General features: G+C 38.7%; 1 protein-coding gene across 1 annotated transcript; it reads right to left on the reverse strand.

Moving 5' to 3' along the window:
- Window positions 1-531: 531 nt before the first annotated feature.
- HTR2B (5-hydroxytryptamine (serotonin) receptor 2B, G protein-coupled) lies at window positions 532-10,845 on the reverse strand. Its single transcript, XM_010289317.1, has 3 exons — window positions 10,536-10,845; window positions 3,679-3,879; window positions 532-1,649 (listed from the first exon to the last, which is right to left on the reverse strand). Exons 1-3 carry the CDS (start codon window positions 10,843-10,845, stop codon window positions 784-786), a joined length of 1,377 nt encoding a protein of 458 aa, XP_010287619.1. The 3' UTR covers window positions 532-783.
- Between the last annotated feature and the right edge of the window lie 6,841 nt (window positions 10,846-17,686).

Consider the following 17,686-nt stretch of genomic DNA (forward strand, 5'->3'; position numbering starts at 1 on the left):
CATATAAATTAAAGGGATGTTCCAGGTACTGCCTGTCCAATTTTATTCATCATCATTGATGTTGTATTGTCCCATTTTGGTTAAATGCTCTCATTTTCTTAGCATGAACAAAGAAAGGACAGTTTTCTGTGACAAATCTGACAATACCGGGTTTATGTGTGTATGAGAGTAACAGAGATGAAATTCAGGTGAGTAAGAGATTCTGCCGACGCCTATAGTAAAACCACAAAGGGATAATTTCTGCACATGGAGTTTTTTCTCACCCTGTATCTGTAGGAGGCAATTCAGTGAGCTTGTGTGCTCTTTTGTTTACACAGAGTAAAGGTAGATTTTAACCTACCTTTATCAGGTAGATTATCAGCAAGCTTGTATCCCCCTGCTACTTTATTCATAGAGCATCAACCTATAGTGTTCTGTCTTCTTGCCAGAGTGAATGTTAAAGTAGTGTTTGTACAGAGATGCTTTTCTTATAAAAATGTACTTTGAAGAGACTGAAGATGATAACTGAAGTCAAATACTCAAACTGATTTAGCTTTTATTTATTTCCCTCTTCCTGTAGGCTACAGTTCTGCATTAGTCATTTATCATGGAATGAAACTGTGGTTGCCACCATGGGGTTGGGGTTAAAGTAGAGGAGACTTTGGAGAAGAGGAATTGATATAAATTTGTAAGATATTGCTTGCATAAATAACAGAAAACAATAGTATTTATACCCTCTCATAGCACAGTTACCTAGAATAATACATACAGTAATACTATGGTATAGACATGGTTGCCATTCCACTATACATAGCTGACTTGTTCTTCTGTTTTATCAACTTCATTCTCTGTGAGCAGCAATGTATCCAACAGAATGGCCGATGATGCTTGTATGGGTGAGCTCCTCAGCCTCATTGGGCTCTGGTACATAATGGGGTTAATCCCATTTCTCATCCCATGCATGACAAAAAGCTTGGAATTTTCTGCCACAGAGCTTCTGAAACAGATCCTGCTGGAGCGCTTCCGAAGGGCCTTGATAGGCTTTGATGTCCAATAGTTGCAAGTGATATACCTGCTGAAAGCCTCCCTAAATGTTTTGTTGAAGAGTGTATAGACAAGAGGGTTCACTCCTGAGGATACATATCCTATCCAAACAAATATCTCCATAAGCTTTTGAAAAACCTTCTTGTTGCAGGAGTTGCACAGAACCGAACTTACGTTTGTTATGAAAAATGGGCACCACATCAACAAGAAAAGAAAAAATACGATCCCCAAAACTTTTGACGCCCTTTGTTCGTTGGTTATCGTTTGCATGGACTTCCTCCCAATCATAGACGTTCTGCACATTGGCATATCATCCTTTCTGGAGCCGTTTAACATGGCCACCTTTTCTGGTGAGGAGGCAGGTGTTGTGTCACGCTGAAATACTGTGGACACCGTTGACCAAGTGAAACGTGGAGGTGGCTTGTTGATCAAATAGGCCTTCTTGCGTAGCACTTTGATTGTTAGAAAATAAGTGACTATCATGATAGTGAGGGGAATGAAGAACGCAGCCACTGATCCGTACAGAATGAAGTCATGAAAACGATCAGGCATCAGGACACACGTGATGTTTGTAAAGTTGCCATTTCCATCTTCAATGCCTCTGATAGGGATCGGAATAGCAATGCCTACAGGAGAAAAACCAGGTACTTCAGCATATGGTAATCACTTGCCATCTCCTTTTTTGGGGCCTGAAGCCTCAGGGTCTCTAAAGAAAAATAGTTCCTGAGCTCTGGAACAGGCACAGTGTGATGGAGAGAACATGAATTGTTGAAGGCATCACGTGGGTAATTGGGCAAATAGTACTTTGTGAGACTTGGCAAGCTCAGCTTTAACGGAGTGCCCTTTCTAAGGAGACTGGGCCTAACCCTTAGTGATTGAGGAAGCAGTATAAAGTTGCCAACTTCTCAAGTGTAGAACACATGAATTGCTTTGACTCTACTTGTTAGAATTAGTATGACTTTTCCTCCAGTGAAATGTGTTTCCCTAATGCCATCTGCTTTTTCTTTTTTTTTTTCCTCTGGGGTAACCTTTGCACTTTTTGGAGAGTGGTTCTGTAAATACATAAAAAGGATCTTTCCCTCTTAACTTAACCACATCAAGTGACTGGATACAGCTGATTTTTTTCAGCCTGCTTCATGCTCTCATATATACAAGTAGTTAAATAGATGCCAGAATTGTGCAATGTGTTTGAGATGGATTTGTTGTTTAAAGTCTCTTGCATATTTAAGAGTGTTTAAATGAGGCTGGCTAGCTCTGTAATTCACCACTCGTTTAAAAAAATGTTCACAGTCTTGTCTTCTAAATGAATTTTTTATAACCACTACGTTACAGTCAGCACTTCATTTGCCGGCAGTCTGACATGACAACAAAAACAACAGGTTCCTTGCTGTCTGGTGAAGGTTATTTGTGCTGTGTTTCCTGATACCACTTAATGAGATCTAGGGATTTACTGTATTCTTCTGCTACTCTGCTTACTGAAGTTGGTTGAAGTTGGTTGAAGCAGCAAGGGCAAAACGGTTTACCCTTCAGCCACTTGATCCCTTTCTTAATAAGGGGTACACCTTCAGATATGGCAAACATTTAAAATGAGGATTGAACCAAATTAACCTTTGATTTGAAGAACCCTGGCTCAGCTGCAGAGTACTTGTGTTAGATAAAAAAAAAAAAGAAAAAAGTACAGCACTGATTAATAACAATAAATCGGGCATTAAAAGGTCAACTTGTAAGTGTCTTGTCATGCTAATAGTTTCCTTTGTGATAAAATAGAGATAGCATCTTTTCTCCTATCACATCACTTCTAGAATTTTTTTCAGGTTGGAATTTTTGGGTTTAGGCATGTGTGCCTTGGCCAAGAAGTTGGATGTGCCCATTCTCCTATGCGTTGTTGGCCTTAGTAATCTAGAATAATTTTGTTCTTTCTCTTGTACACAGGGCATACATCACTATGCCTATGGCTGCCTGTAGCACACCTTAAGTTATTTGAATTAAATGTTTTCACCTCCTTAGCTCATTTAACACATTTTTTTTAAAGCATTAAAGACAGGTGAGGTGCCTCCTGCATACCACAGAGGTGCTAGTATAAAAGTTTATACATTGGCATCCTTTATTAAAACTGATCAGAGTTTGGGGTTGGTTTTTTTTGTTTGGAAATTAGCTTTTCTATATGGCCAGTGCATCTCAGTTTTCAGTGTGAATGTTACCAGCCACTCACCTTTAAATTTTTGATGTAAGTAATTAACCTTTTTTTACATGCTTCATGGGTCAATTGTAAGGCACAGATTTTAGCAGCTTAAAATTGTGTTTGGGACAGACTATACCACCACAGGAACATGAAATCTTGCTTTACCCAGGGGACATGCTATGCATGCAGATGTTGTCTTCTGATTTTTGGAGTTTTAGGACCATGAAGAAGAGTGATGATTATCCCGACTCAATCTTTGCCCTTTCTGGTAAGCCTGATAAGGACCGGCAGTTCAGGCAGATTTTTATTATGTAGTTATGTATGATCCAAGAGGTGGACTTAGACCAGCCCAGGTGTTAGGGTCTGCTAACCAATAGTACTTGGCCAGATTTTTCATTTTGCTCAGCTTTCACCTAATGTTTTGGACATGAAAAGCTTCTGCATTCCTTTTACAGTCTCAGTGTCTCACATACCTATTGAAATGAGCCAAACCACGATGATTTTGATGATTGTTGTAGCCCATGAATTGTACTGACTAGCCTGGATTGGCTTTTTAATCGCAATATAGCGGTCTAGTGAGATGGCGCAGAGGTGCATGATGGAAGCTGTGGAAAAGAGGACGTCAAGGAACAGCCAGATAGGACACAAGGCAGCTGGAAAAGGCCAGGCATTGTCTGAAAGAGAACAGAAAACTCGTTAGAATCTAAGCTTTTTGAGAGTTTTCAGTGTGTGGTTTTCCCCTGGCATCAGTACCTTTGAGAAGTTTGTAATACTACAGGAACCAAGCTTTTCCACTGCTTCAGCTGGATTCTGTCTTACATTTTAGTTAGCTCCTAACTGGCATGGTTGTTGCCATTCTACTGATGAGGCTGTTTGTGTGTTATAAATCTTTCTCTGTTTTTTTGTCCTTTTTAGATCATAAGCTCTTTGTGGCAAGAGCTCTGGATAAAAAAAGATACCTAAAAATGGGCCATGACTGTGCTTGGTCCTTGTGCCCTGCTGTTAAATGATTTTTTGCAGCTATGTCTCCTTGATAGTCCTGTGATTCAAGGTTGTATTAAATGGAGGAGATAATGGGGCAGAACCACAGATGAATCTTGGTGGTGGTCTTGAAGAATCTAGACAGTTTTAAAATGAGTTTACTCTGTCACTTGGCCAGATGCAGTTGAGCACTAAAAAATTAAAGGGCTTTCATGTGCGTCTTAATTTCCCTCTGCCCCAAGAGCAATGGCTTGGATTTTAAGTCTGGCATCCTGTTTCTTACATTAGTTATCTGTCCTAATGCTAGTCTTTATAGCGAACATGGGGTCTGTCAACCGCATTGTAGCCAAGATAAAAGTTTTGTAATGTTCAGCTCTTCAAAAAGGCTCGTATTTTTGTGATCTGTGTGTCCCCTATTAACGTTTACAATACCAAACCAAATGAACTTTAATGAAACTCCGATTATTTTTTCTCTTAACTGCTTTATTTTCACTCACAAGTAGTTTATATTGTCATCCAGTGCTAGCAGTGTTCAGTTTGAGATTCATCTTAGTGTTGTGTGTCTGTAAGAATGTTCTGTAGTCCTAGGGAAGAATGTGTGAACATTTTTTTTGTTTTTCTGTTTCTAATGGTAGAAGCTGATGTACTAAACATATTCTTCCGTATAAAATTCAGATGCACTCAATCAGTAGGCACATTAATAGTATTGCCAGAAAAATCAGTTCTTCATTGAATGATGATTGAGGGGGTGGGGGGGAAGACATTTCTAACAAATCAGAATGGTTTTAATCTCGTTGCTCTCAATAAATAGATCTGCGTGCTGAGAATCCCAGACGAGCTGGACTGTTGTAATGCCCAGTCTTATCAATGTAGTAATGTTGCAGTAGTTTGAGATAAAAACTTTTTTTTCATAATGTGAATGGTAGGTGGAAATGATAACGGTGCTGCCTTGACTTGAATTATAAACTCCAGAGGATGGAAAATTTTGTAAAGTCAGACATAGTACGTACTTGTCTGCACTCTTACCTGTGTTGGGAAACCTCCCCTGTTAAAGAGAACAGATGGATGGAGGCCTGAACTGAACCTCACCTATCCCCAAAGCAGTGGACCCCAGGTGAGGATGATACAGGCTGTGAGGCAGAAGGAAAAGAGGGGGTCTCTTTTCAGATCATTAACCAGCAAATTTTAGTATCCAGCTGCATATTTCCTAAAATAGATGTCATGATTGAAAATATGCTTCAAAAAATTACTCTGTCAGGCAGGTATGAGAAAGTTGTAATTAGTATATTATGAAGCTTGCGGCTCATGGAACCAGCTGGGGGGGGAACTGAGAAAAAAATACGGTTAAAAGAAATAATTTACTTGATGGGCTTTAAATATTTTTGTTTGCTTCAGAAGAATAAGACCACTTCTTTTGACTCTGTGATGAAGGATTTAGTTCAGCTAAAACATGAACAACAGAAAGTGTATTCTACATTCTGAAGCTTGGCAGGTAACACCGCTGGATTTCAAGTCTTTTGAGAGTATTTACGTGCTGCTCTCTGGATTATAACTTCTTTGCTTTCTGGAGAATTGCAGTGTGATAAATTCTTCCCTTTTGTAGTTAATTTACTGTTTGCAGAAGAAAATCCTCAGATATTTTGCAACAAAAAGCTCTTTCAATGCATTTAAACAGCTATTTGATGCAAAGCAACCTTGTATATTTTTGAGTTGTAAGAGGTTTTGTTAGTTGATGAGTGCAACTGAATGGAGGAAGCTTTGTCTTTATTTTTGTCTTATTTTGAACTGGCTGCAGAAGGCAGTAAGTTATCACATTCATGATTATGGTGTTATGTACTATTATATTTGTGTATGTGAGGTGAAGTTTTTTATCCAAACAAAATCAGAGTAGAGTTTAAATGCAGTAGCTGATAAGAATTGAAGAATATGGTTATTATTTAAACAAAACAAATATTGTGAAACTGATACTTTACAGAAGAGTTGTGTAGTTGTATAGGCTTCATACTGTGGTGCATTTTGCTTTTACTTATTTTGATTTGTTGGTTACACCTGTGTTAGAAGCTCTGTGCCTAGTGTTTGAGGGACTGCTCTGGGCTGAGATTTTGTGCTTTCCTGGTGGTAGTGGTGGTGTGTATTCTGTTGGTTTGTGAGTACAGAAAAATGGAGTATTTCCCCTCAGGAGTCAGAAAGCATCTCTGGCCCTTGAACCTGATGGTGACCTGCTGGTTTGTTGTCCTGCTTTATAATTCGGACTGAAGGTAAAATGAGTGTGTTCTGCCAAGCGGTAATACAAACCCATTAGTCGATCATGCTTAGTTTGGATGGTTACAAGATCTGATTATCCCAGTGTAGATCCACATCGGTGGAGCAGACCAGAGCATTTACCGGGATGACTGAGATTGCCCACCGTTTTTTCCCTTGGGAGTTAAAATGCTGATTTAAACAAGCTAGCAGATTGGATTTTTAATTTTTCTTTTTTAAATGCCTAGGTTACATGACAAACGTGCCTGCCTGAAAACTTGTCTGGTTTCTCCAGCTGTCAGGTGGTATAAGATAAAAAGGTATTCCTCCTTCCTACAAACCTTGCCTCGGATCTTCCCAGCACTGCAGTAGTGCTGCTGTTGCAGATTGTTTTCCTTATTTTGAGTGAATACAAGATAAAATACATGTTTTAAGGTTTGTCTTGCACCCCAAGAGAAGCAAGATGAGCTTTTACCACAACTGTCTACCCTTGATTAGTGTTTATTTAAGAAAAGCTTTATTTATAGGAAATACCTTGGAATTGTGTAGTCTTTAAAACAAAGTACAGTATAGAAGAGCTGCTCTTGCTGTAAACCAAAAAGTTTTTTGAAAGCTTGGGAGAAAGTACTGCTTGTGTACATGTGTAAGCATGATTGAGAGAGATCTTTAAATAGGTTTGGAAACCATTTGTTCTTGTGCTATAAGGGCTGCTGAAATGTGTTGCCCGTAAAGAATTTTGTTGCTCTTAGATAATGGTGCTTTTACTGAGATGGAAATTGGGTATTTTTAATCACTGGCTGACTTCAGCTGAGGTTTCAATCTTCAGACTGGTGTGTGTGTGTCTGTAGCCTGCGTGTGTGGTGTCCAGCTTCATGGACTGCCCAGACCTGGCGTTTCCAGGCTGCTGGCTTGCTGTTTCACTCCTGTGGCTGCATGCCTTTATTTCCCTGCTACAATTATAGTTTCAACAGTAGTTGTATGCTGCCATGTAGGTTTTTTTAATTTAGCAAAAGGAATTTTTTTTTTTTTTTAATTAAAGTTGCTTTGCAAGGAATAAACCTTTGTTCTAGATTTTGAGATTTTTGGAAAGTAGCCCTCAATTAAAGCAGTTTTCTCTGGTAGTTTTCACAAGCAAGAAGGGAAGATTTGCTGTGGTTCGTAATCAGTGATGGGGGAAGATTAAGACTGCAATTGCATATGATAGATTTTAAAAATAATGGTTTGCAGCCTAGGACAATCAGCATTACTTTCTGATTTTATGTGGATGAATATCAGGGATAGAGAATATATTTTAAAAGATGGTACATGCACTGTCTGGAAGTAAGTGCTTGCCCACCAAGCCGTGGACAACAGACTTCTTCCTGCTGCAGGCTTTGCAAATGCAGGGATCTCTCTTAAGTTTATTTGCTAATCTCACTATCTGCTGAACAGCAACATTTTTGCTTTCCTTCAGTATTTGAGTGTTAGAAATTTGGATGACTCTTTTGAAAGCTAGATTTCAGAGAATGCAATTATTTGCTAACGTGCCCTCCTGTTTTTTGGAAGAAATGACAAGAATTTAGCAAGCCATAAAAGCAATTACTTGTTTGTATATTCTCACACTAGCGCTCCTAAATGAAAACTGCAGTGTATATTTATACTAGAGTACATTTTGGTCGCTCTGCTGAGAATAAATAATCTGCTTGTGGTATTATACCTGCGAGTTACAGATTTATTGATTTATTTATTTGTTTAAAAAAAGGGGCAGCTCTTTATTACATAAACAGTCTACTTCTGAAGATTTTTGTGTAAGCATACCATCAGGGCATGGAGCCAGTATCTGTGGTAGGTTTTTAACTTTGAACGCTCTGTGACACATCAGTTTTTACAGTCAGGATCATTTAATATGACTGCACCTTAGTTCACACCTTTTCCCTCAAATATTCTCCAGATAATTACATATCGGTCCCAAATCGGAAGCATAATATTTGTATTCTGTATCTAGAAGCTGCACCCAGCTATTTCATCGTTATGCAAACATTCCTGTGTGGAAATGCCAGGAGGCTGGATTTAATTGTCTCTCTGGCTATCAATGATTATTCTATGTTCAAGCAGTTATCTGCCTAATGTAGCTTCAAGATTTAGACTTGTTATATATTTAAATATCTGTTCCAGCTTCATTCCAGTAACTCCTCATGTTTTGCTCATGCTTTGAACTTTATCTATAAACACCTCAGCATCTTCTCGCGGTCAGTGAAGAGGCAAAGCAGTTTTTCTGGGTGCCTGCCAGAGAGAGACTTGCATGCAGGAAATTTCAGTTTTAACCACTACTATGTGAAAGACTGGTTGCAATCTCAGTTAATTATAACTAATTTTGGTACTTTCTTGTAAATTTCTTGCAACATGAAAGATGCTTTTGTTTGACTTTGAAATTAAGATTCCTAGCATTCCTGACTGTTGTAACCAGGGTTTAGCACTGGATTAATGGAGAGATTAAGGAGCAATAGCCTCTTTGTAAAGTTAAAAAGAAAATATTTATTAGTCTAGTAAAATGAAAAAAATTTAAAAATCCAAAACAAAAAACCACCACCACCACCAAGAAACAACTCCACAAAATCCAGAACTTGGCTTCCCTTTGTATTGATTGCTATTCCAATACTAGTAGTTTTTATGGTTAGTAATTTCATTTTTATTATTAATGTGGCCTTTGGCAGGAACTAAGCAGTTGCAGTATTTGTGTGTAAGTATGTATATACATATGTTTCTTCCCTTTACACACAGGTGCACATATGTGACATACCAACTTTTTTTTTATAAGTGACTGTAGTGTTTTTTCAAGTTAGAAATCACTGTCCTGGTCACATATGTTCATTCTTTTTAGAAAATGTTGCTTGAAAAAGACTATATTATGATCTCAACACTGAATTCTGACTTCCAATTCATGCTTCTGTTTAGGGAGAAGCAGTCTGTAATATACAGAAATTAAGTCTCAAGGCATTTAGTGAATAAACGCATTTGTTAATAAAGTGATACCAGTCTTCTGCAGCAAACAAAAACTACTGATGGCCTTTCTGAAATAAAGTTTATGATTGTGTTTGCTTGTTGCTCGGGCAACTCTTAAAGATCTAGCATAGGAAAAATGAACTGCAGCCTTTCACTATACAGGGCCCAATGGTAGCTATACCTTAAAGATAATTGTGTAAATCCGTAAGTATTGAAAAAACAGTCTCCTTGATTTTTTTCCCCATTTGTATGATACAAAAGTAGACCCTTTAAAATGTGTTCTTAAAGAAACTTCAGGAGTAAAAGAGACTTTCCTGCAGAGCTGCCTCTGATTAGTTGTCAAAAGCAATATCTGAAATAAAGCTGGGCATGAGGGAATATGCTTGTTCTGTAAGGACTTAACCAGAAAGAAAATGTCGCACACAGTATATGTTCATGTAAAAATATCTATTTTATTCCATATGAACTAGACTAAATGATAAATCTGAGTCTCAAACATTAGGCACATGGATTGAGGCTCCCTTGGCTTGACAGATGAGTTAATTCTTTGGGATGCTTTATGAATCTGCTGCTTTCCCCAGGGTGGGAGAAAATCAGTTTCTCTGAAAGTTTGTTGTCACTAGTGCCAGGGACCACCTCTGACTGTTCATGGAGCTTGGAGTCAATACTAAGGTAAAATCAGGTGTCTGACTCTTAGTAAGTTCAAAACCTGGTCAGTGTACTGAACAGATACCAAGTTTTTCTTTCACCTTTTTTTAAGAGAAGACTGCCTGCAATTAGCATAATAACCAATAGAACAGATACCAACATTGTGCTGATGTTGTTAAAATAATGTTACACTGTACAAAATGTAATTTCCCATGTCCAGCTCCAGTTTAGTACCAGTTCTAAGTCTCAGGTGATTTTTGAATGGTCTGTTTCAAAGGAATGAATATCTGCAGTGGGTATACTTCCCATAAAGACATTAAGCTATATTAAGGTGAGAAGGAGAGAAGATTTAGCAGCCCTCATACAAGTGATTTTTAAAATTGGAATGGTGGAAAGCAAACCGTTTTTCTGTTTAAATTAGACCTCCCCAAATTAAACCTCTCATGCTAGCCTGATGAAACAAACACGCTGTACTTACCAAATAATATTATGAGAAGGGCAATCGGCATCACAAACAGACCCACAAGCAAATCTGCCACCGCCAAGGACGTCAAAAAGTAGTTGGTAGCATATTGCAACTTTTTCTCCAGAGACACTGCCAATATGACAAGTATGTTCCCCCCAATGGTGGGGATTATCACCAGGAGGATCAGTAAAGCTGCCCAACGCACTTTGTTTCCTTGTTCGTCACCTGAGTAGTCCTCCTTGGGCTCTCCTGTTACTGAGAGAGGCGACAAAGATCCATTGCCAACTCCAGACCCGTTCAGGGAATGTAAAGGATAGGACATTTTTGTGTCCAGCAGTATGTATTCAGGAGCTGTATTTTGTGCAGGAATTGCGTATGGTGTGAGAGTTCACTGTTCGTCTCTGGTTCAGGATGGTCCTGAAGAAAGGCCAGCATGGTCAGTATGGTAAACTGGTCATCTGCTATTTTGAGATACAGTAACCATGTCTGAGCTGGTATCCAATTTTTTTATCCTGTGCCTTGCTGGGCGTAATTAGGTCTTAAAAATGAAAGTCCTGTCTTGTGTCCATCTCTGGTTGGTAAGGTTCAGTGGTCTGGTCTCCCCTTTATAGCGAGGTTCAGGTTTCAGGAGATTGTAGGAGACAATTCAATAGAAGTGATAAGCAGTGCATTAGCTTCCTTTGGGGTTTTTTTGGTTTTTCTTCTTTCTACAGCAGTAAAAAGTGATAGATTAATTTGGATGCCAAATGGTTCCTTTTTAGATACAGTGTACGTAGATTTGTTCTTTGTAAGTACAAACTGATGCAAAGGCAGATGCTCGCGTTGTGTATATGCAACTCCTCCTCTCCCGAGTGTCTGGTCTCCAGCAGCGTGTGCGTAGGCAGACGGCAGTTCCCATATTTCCCCTTATTAAGAATCCTATTTCTCTGCAGAGGGTCACCCCAAAAATATCTTCAGAAATGATGTATGAGGTTTCCGTTTTAATGTCTACAGTTGGTGAGGGTCAGGAAGCTGTAGACAATAAAACACTGGTGACAGTCTCAAGGGGACCATAAAGATTTATGGAACTGATACATCTAAATTTACCCATTACTGGGTGGGTGGGGGGGGGAAGGGGGTGAGTAAACCGATTGTTTTTATAATCTGAGCAGGGCTTTTATTAAGCACAGCCTTTTCTCTCCCTCTCTTTCCGTCTCTCTCTGTCTTTATCTCTCTGGACTCTGCTGAAGACTTAACACTTACATTTCCCCCTTCAAGCAGAGACTAAAACAGCTGTCACAGCATTAAGCTGAACGACTGCTCAGTTACTGAGAAGATTTGATGGGTTACAATTTTCAGGTCAAGAAAGCCTTACCTTTTTCTCTTGCATTTTAGTAGACTTCACTTTGCATCCAGGAAGATCCTTTGCAATTTTCTTTTTCATCACATGATGGGTTTTAAGATACAATTTTTCACTACTTTCTGGAAAGCAAGTTGTTAATTTGGTTTTGCTTTTATAATTTTTCTAAAGCTTGTCTCTGTGTGTGCTTTTGTTCAGCACTTAACGTTTCTTCTAACACCAAGATTAAGAATTTCTATTTTGGGAAAACGATATTTCTTACCCAGGTATTTTCTCCAACTCTTGAATGGAGGAGAAGAATCATTCTTGCCACCTTTAAAAGAATGTAGAAATAAGGTTGTGGTGTTCTTTCGCTGTCCTTTCTCTTCCATTCTTTTGATTATTTTACTTAAGTAATTAGCAGAGTCTGTGCAGTTTTCTCTCTGTTCATTAGCAAAGCTTGCAGTCTGCTGCTACCCTTGTTTGCTGATTTGACTCATTCCAGTGTATCCAGCTTCAGTGCTTGAAAAGCAGGGAAGTAAATGAGTGGGGGTTTGGCTGGAAAAGAGCCAGAGAGGGTTAGTTGATTCAGTGCTCCAGTACTATAATGTGTGCTCCTTGTAGCTGTATCAGTGTGTGCAGATCCTGTAAATGACCCTTCATGCTGCAGTGTTGTAGGTATACGCACCATAGTGTGTGTATGCCTGTGCGCTCGCTCTTGCTCGCTTGCTGTCTGGACGGAAGCACGGTTAACCCTAAAAAGTTCTGCTTCCCTGTAAACACTCCAATTTTTTCTTGACTAATTTTATAGAAGTATTGTCTAGCACACTATTTTAAGTGTGTGCACTGTTGCTTTAAATCTTTCTTCATGCAGCTGGTTTTTATTATTATGAGTGTTCTCTTCTATTACCTTCCAATTTTGTCAGATGCCTGTATGTCTTATAGTTTCACATTAAAATGGAAATAGAGTTCACTTCCAAGGACTTTAGCTGGACAAGCGTGTAATAGTCCTTGAGTTTCAGACCGGAAGAGCCCCTGAGATCATGGTCTGACCCCCTGTGTGTCACCATACATTCCATGAATTGCTAGTGCTTACCAGGCTTGAGCTGGGAATGAGGTCTTCACTGAACTGTGAATCAATTTATATGTTTTAAAAAATTAAAAAAACCTTCATATCTTTACGATACAGCTACTTTGGGTCCAAAGAGAGAAAGCTATTGCCAGGAATTTATAGAAATACTTGACTTAAAAGTGTGTTCAGATCATACAACAGAATTTCCAACAAAGTAGTTTTCACTTGTTCCTTATTGTTCCTATTTAAAGGAAACTTTCGGTAAGATTCTATGCCGTTCTCATTTGCAATGGCTTTTGATATCTTTATTCTTCATAAAAGTATATATTAGGAAATAAAGATTAACCCAGTTATGGTAATTCTGTTTCCTTATCTGACCACCTCCCCATTGTCACCCCTGACGGTACTGAGTAGAGCACATGAAAACATACAAAAAGCAGAAACCAACAGAGTATGGGCTAATGAGCATTTGGATTCTGTTCTCCTTAAGCTCAACTATGTCTAATCAACTTCTGTTTTATTTTATAAACCTTGAAGGCTCTCCTGGCATTAATCTAACTGTACTTGAAGTCTTTACCGAAATTTCTGTTGGATTAAACGCAGCCAGTGTTCACTCTTTCTGATTGTACAGACGAAGCTTGTTTTCCTTCATCATTGACACTTGAGCTATTTTTTTCCTTATTGAAAGGTGGCTTAAATTATTACCGCTTTCTGGAGATAGAACTATTGGCAATATGTCTGAATCATAAATGGGGGAAAAAAAAAGTTCCAGAGTAAAACTACCAAAGTATAGTAAAAGATAGATTAATCCTTTAACTTCAGTGGTCTACTTGTGGGTGTATGCCATATGCAGATCTTCATGTCACAGAAGAAAAGAACAAAATGAAAGCTGGGGGTGGGGGGAGATAGACAGTGCATCTGTAAGAACCATCTGCTAATCATCAGCATCAGTTACTGATCAAGCCTGTGTTGGAGCTGAAGCATTATCTTGAAAGAGGTTTTTGGTATTTTTTTCTTTTTCCACTTTTCACATTATCTCTTTCACAGCACGGTAGGCACTATACCTCAATCACTTCAGTGTGTGGGAAGTATCAGAGTTATAGAAGTGTAATTTTGTCAACTTGAGTTCTGTATTACCTCTTCATAAATCTTCACGGATCTTACTATCTGAGAAGCATCACTGTTGGTTACTGCAGTAAAGAGTTGTTTTAGTCAAAGTAAAAAACAAGTGTTCCCACTTCTCTGGAATGCCTCAGTGGATGTTATTATGTAATTTATATGACAAAGTCATCTCTTTAGCCACTCAAATGGCTCAAATAAATTGGGAGGGGGGAGGTACCTTGATGAAGCACCAGCTGAAGGCTGTACTGTTGCCTGCAGATTGCTCTGATGAAGGCTGTGTAAACACATTCATATCTAAATGAAAACGAAATTGGTTTTTTTTAAATACAGATAAAACCAGAGTTTTCTAAGGAACTCATAGAGGAAGATAGGAGTTCTGTTGCACGTAGGCTTGCATAGTGTATATTCCTGCTTGGTGCATTGTTTCATTTCAGATGGCTAGAAAACTTATCTGCCTCTTGTGATATTTTTTGAACTTCCCTACATTTGAATCATTTCTGAGAAACACACCCTCCTGTATATCTATTGCAGATCTGCAGCAGGTTCTTCACTGCATGCTTCTGGTCAGGCTTTTTGTGCAGGCCACTGCCCTGCCCATGTCCAGCTCTGCTCCTGTGTTAATGGGTGTTAAACCTTAAATCTTGCTAGACCCCGCTCCTGGTCCACCGTAACCGGAATATTTGAACCACGCATAGATTTTTTTTTTTTACCCCCTACCCCTGGCTGTTATTTCTGTTTTGAAATTGCCAATAGTATTTTATTTGAATGGAGCCATGTCTACATTACACGTGAGCTGACACTGGTGACAGTGTTGTTCAGTTGGTGCTTATCCCTCAAGTTCCTCCGCCGTGCCTGTTGGCAGCACTCATGCTCATCCTCCTGACAGTGGGAGGCCTCCTAGAAGTTCGCATTCTTCAGCAAGTCTTGCTTAGGCAACCAGGAGGCATTTCAGACAAAAACACTGGGGAGAAGGAGGCTGTGTTGCACATGAGAGAGTTGCAGGACATTCCTGGCATGGGAATAGCTTGGATCCTTTTCGTTGAGAAAGAGATGGGCTTTGCACCCCTGCTTAGTCTGCTGAAATATGTCAGTTTGTTGCGTTTTCTCTGCAGGTCTTCCATCTTTGATGTTTTCCCCCCTCTGCTACACACCCCCCCTTCAGAAATGGTTGCAAGTTGTGCAATAGGTATCTGCATTCTTCCTTTATTAACTCATTCATGGATGAAATTAAACTTCGGTTAAGCTTTTCTCTTTTTTTTTCATCTGTCACTGCACTACCAAAGCAACTGGTGAACATAGTTCTGTATCAGATGATTAATTCATGTCTAATAGTTTAGAAAGTCATAAATATTTAGAATCTTTTGAAATATGACTGGGGAGACTTAATGAGGAATTTAAAAGATATATTTGACATTGTTCTTTAATAATCTGACATTTCATTTTTCAATGAAAAGTCCTTAAATATTTAGACTAAAAAATAAGTGTATGTTAGTGATGCTTCAGACACTTCCATTTTTAGTCTCAATCATAAGAACAGTGTGGTGGTTTATTTTCAGTATTCTGTTTATTTACTTGTTGAGGCTACCTTATATACATATACGAGGTTCATGTTTAAATATTGAAATATAAGGAGAAAGTCCTCTAACTTTGACGATGTGCAACTTAGAGAATTGGAGATAAACTGCGCAAAGGTATTTGGATGTGATTCGAACTGGGCTGTGATCTAAGAAACTTAAGTGGAATGTGCTTCAAGACATGGCAATCTGAGTTTTTAATTTGTCTTGTGGTGGTGTTGCATACCTCTTGGGGGAAAAAAAGTGGATTGTTAAACAGAGTCAATGTACCTAACAGTGTTCCTTGACTTTCAGTAGCTCAGTAAGACTCTTGCAGGCACAGCCTACTAAGAATGCAACATCTACAGATGTTGCAGTTGTAATTATCTACGGAAAAAAAGCCCAGTTTTAGGTTCCTTACAGATTCCTAATAATACTGCTGTAAGAAATGTTTCATGGTGAAAAGGAAATACAATTTCAGGGTTCTCTGACTGTGGAAGGTTCTCCATAGTTTGCAACATCATGGATTGAAAGGAAAACTCACCACTTTCTGTGTCCAGCTGAGCTGGGTGGTTTTGTTCATATTAGTTTGTGTTGGTAACAATTGACATCCTGGTTTTTTTGTGAATTTTTGCACTGGAGGCTTAAGAAAAACTTTCTTTCCTCTCTTTTTGGAAGTAATGAAGAATCCAAAACTTTCTTTGATTTCTCAGAAATTCTAGGGCACTTACAAGCTAAGTATCAACTTTTGTATAGAGAATATAGCATTTATACTTATATAAATGTCACTTTAATTATATCCAGGAAATTAACATCCACAGGAATGAGATCAAAGTTGAGGCTAAGGCTAAGGTAATTGGGCAGGAGTTAGGCAGCTCCTTTGTGTTCTCTCTGGTTCTGGTTTCCATGAAGATTCAAAATCCTTAGCCACGTAAGGTGTTTGTTTCTCGTGGAGGTTTTGAGAGCAACCAGGTGGTGAGTAAAACTAATAAAATGCTAGCTATTATGTTTTGCTGAGAATCTCTCATTATTGTCTTGGTGCGTTTTTATTTTTCTTTACATTTTTTTTAATGACTTCTGAAACGAACCAAACTGGATCTTGAAGGAAGTCCTTCATCTGCAGCCCATATACCACAACAGTAAAATTTATCCTGGTGTAGGGTGGAAACAAAGCTGTAGCTGACTACTGTGTTCAAGTCCTATGGAAGAAACTTCTAGGGTTTTTTGGGCTTCTCGATTAATTTAGTTTCCTGGTAACAGAATAAAGTTGAACCTAGTTGTGATGTTGTTTGGGGTTTTTTTTGTACATGGGTTTGGGTTCACTGACGTCTGTGTTTTGATCACTTATGTAGGAGCAGCTGAGCAATTTTCAGATGAAAATGAAGGAAATAATCAGGCTATTCTTTTGTCGTCGTTTTGCTGTTGTAGTAAAATGTAATTTCAAAAGCAAACTGCTTGATCAAAACCAGTGTTAGGGAAAAAGGAAGGAACCAGTGCAATAAAGATAATTTGCTTTTTAAAAATAGACATTGCCTATCTTTCTAAGATATACAGCCCAGTTTAGAGACATGCCTTAGGCTTTAATGTAGGAATTTTTAGATGAAATTACTGGACTGTGTTATGGGAAGGTCAGACTAGCGGACTACAGCACATTGCTTCTGTCCTCAAAATATACTAAATATATGCCAGGCTTAAAATTTTTTCTATGACTTTTAAGCGGGGAGGGGAGCAGAATTGTGTCTGGAAATGAAACTTCTGCCCGCTAAATCTCCAGATGTTAACTTCCCATGAAATACCAGGATATCTTCTGTGTCTAACTTGTAGTAATAACAGATGTCCATTTTAGGACTGACTAGTCATAGCCTGTTGCCAAGTGTGACTTCTGATAAATCATTTCTCTTTTTTTAGTAACGTTTTTAAGTTTTCTTACAGTCTTCATTTCTTCTCTCCCTCTCTGACCAGAGGTTTCAATTCAGTAACCACATTGATTCACATCAGCACAACAGAATGGTGGAGGTCTCCAGCAGGGAGCCAGGGGGTGGACTTGGTTTGGGAATCTGTGTGGGGCTTGGTACCAGTGGAGTGGAAACTTCCTCCG

The sequence above is a fragment of the Phaethon lepturus genome, unplaced genomic scaffold (genome assembly GCF_000687285.1).
Source record: "Phaethon lepturus isolate BGI_N335 unplaced genomic scaffold, ASM68728v1 scaffold52736, whole genome shotgun sequence".
NCBI lineage: Eukaryota > Metazoa > Chordata > Aves > Phaethontiformes > Phaethontidae > Phaethon > Phaethon lepturus.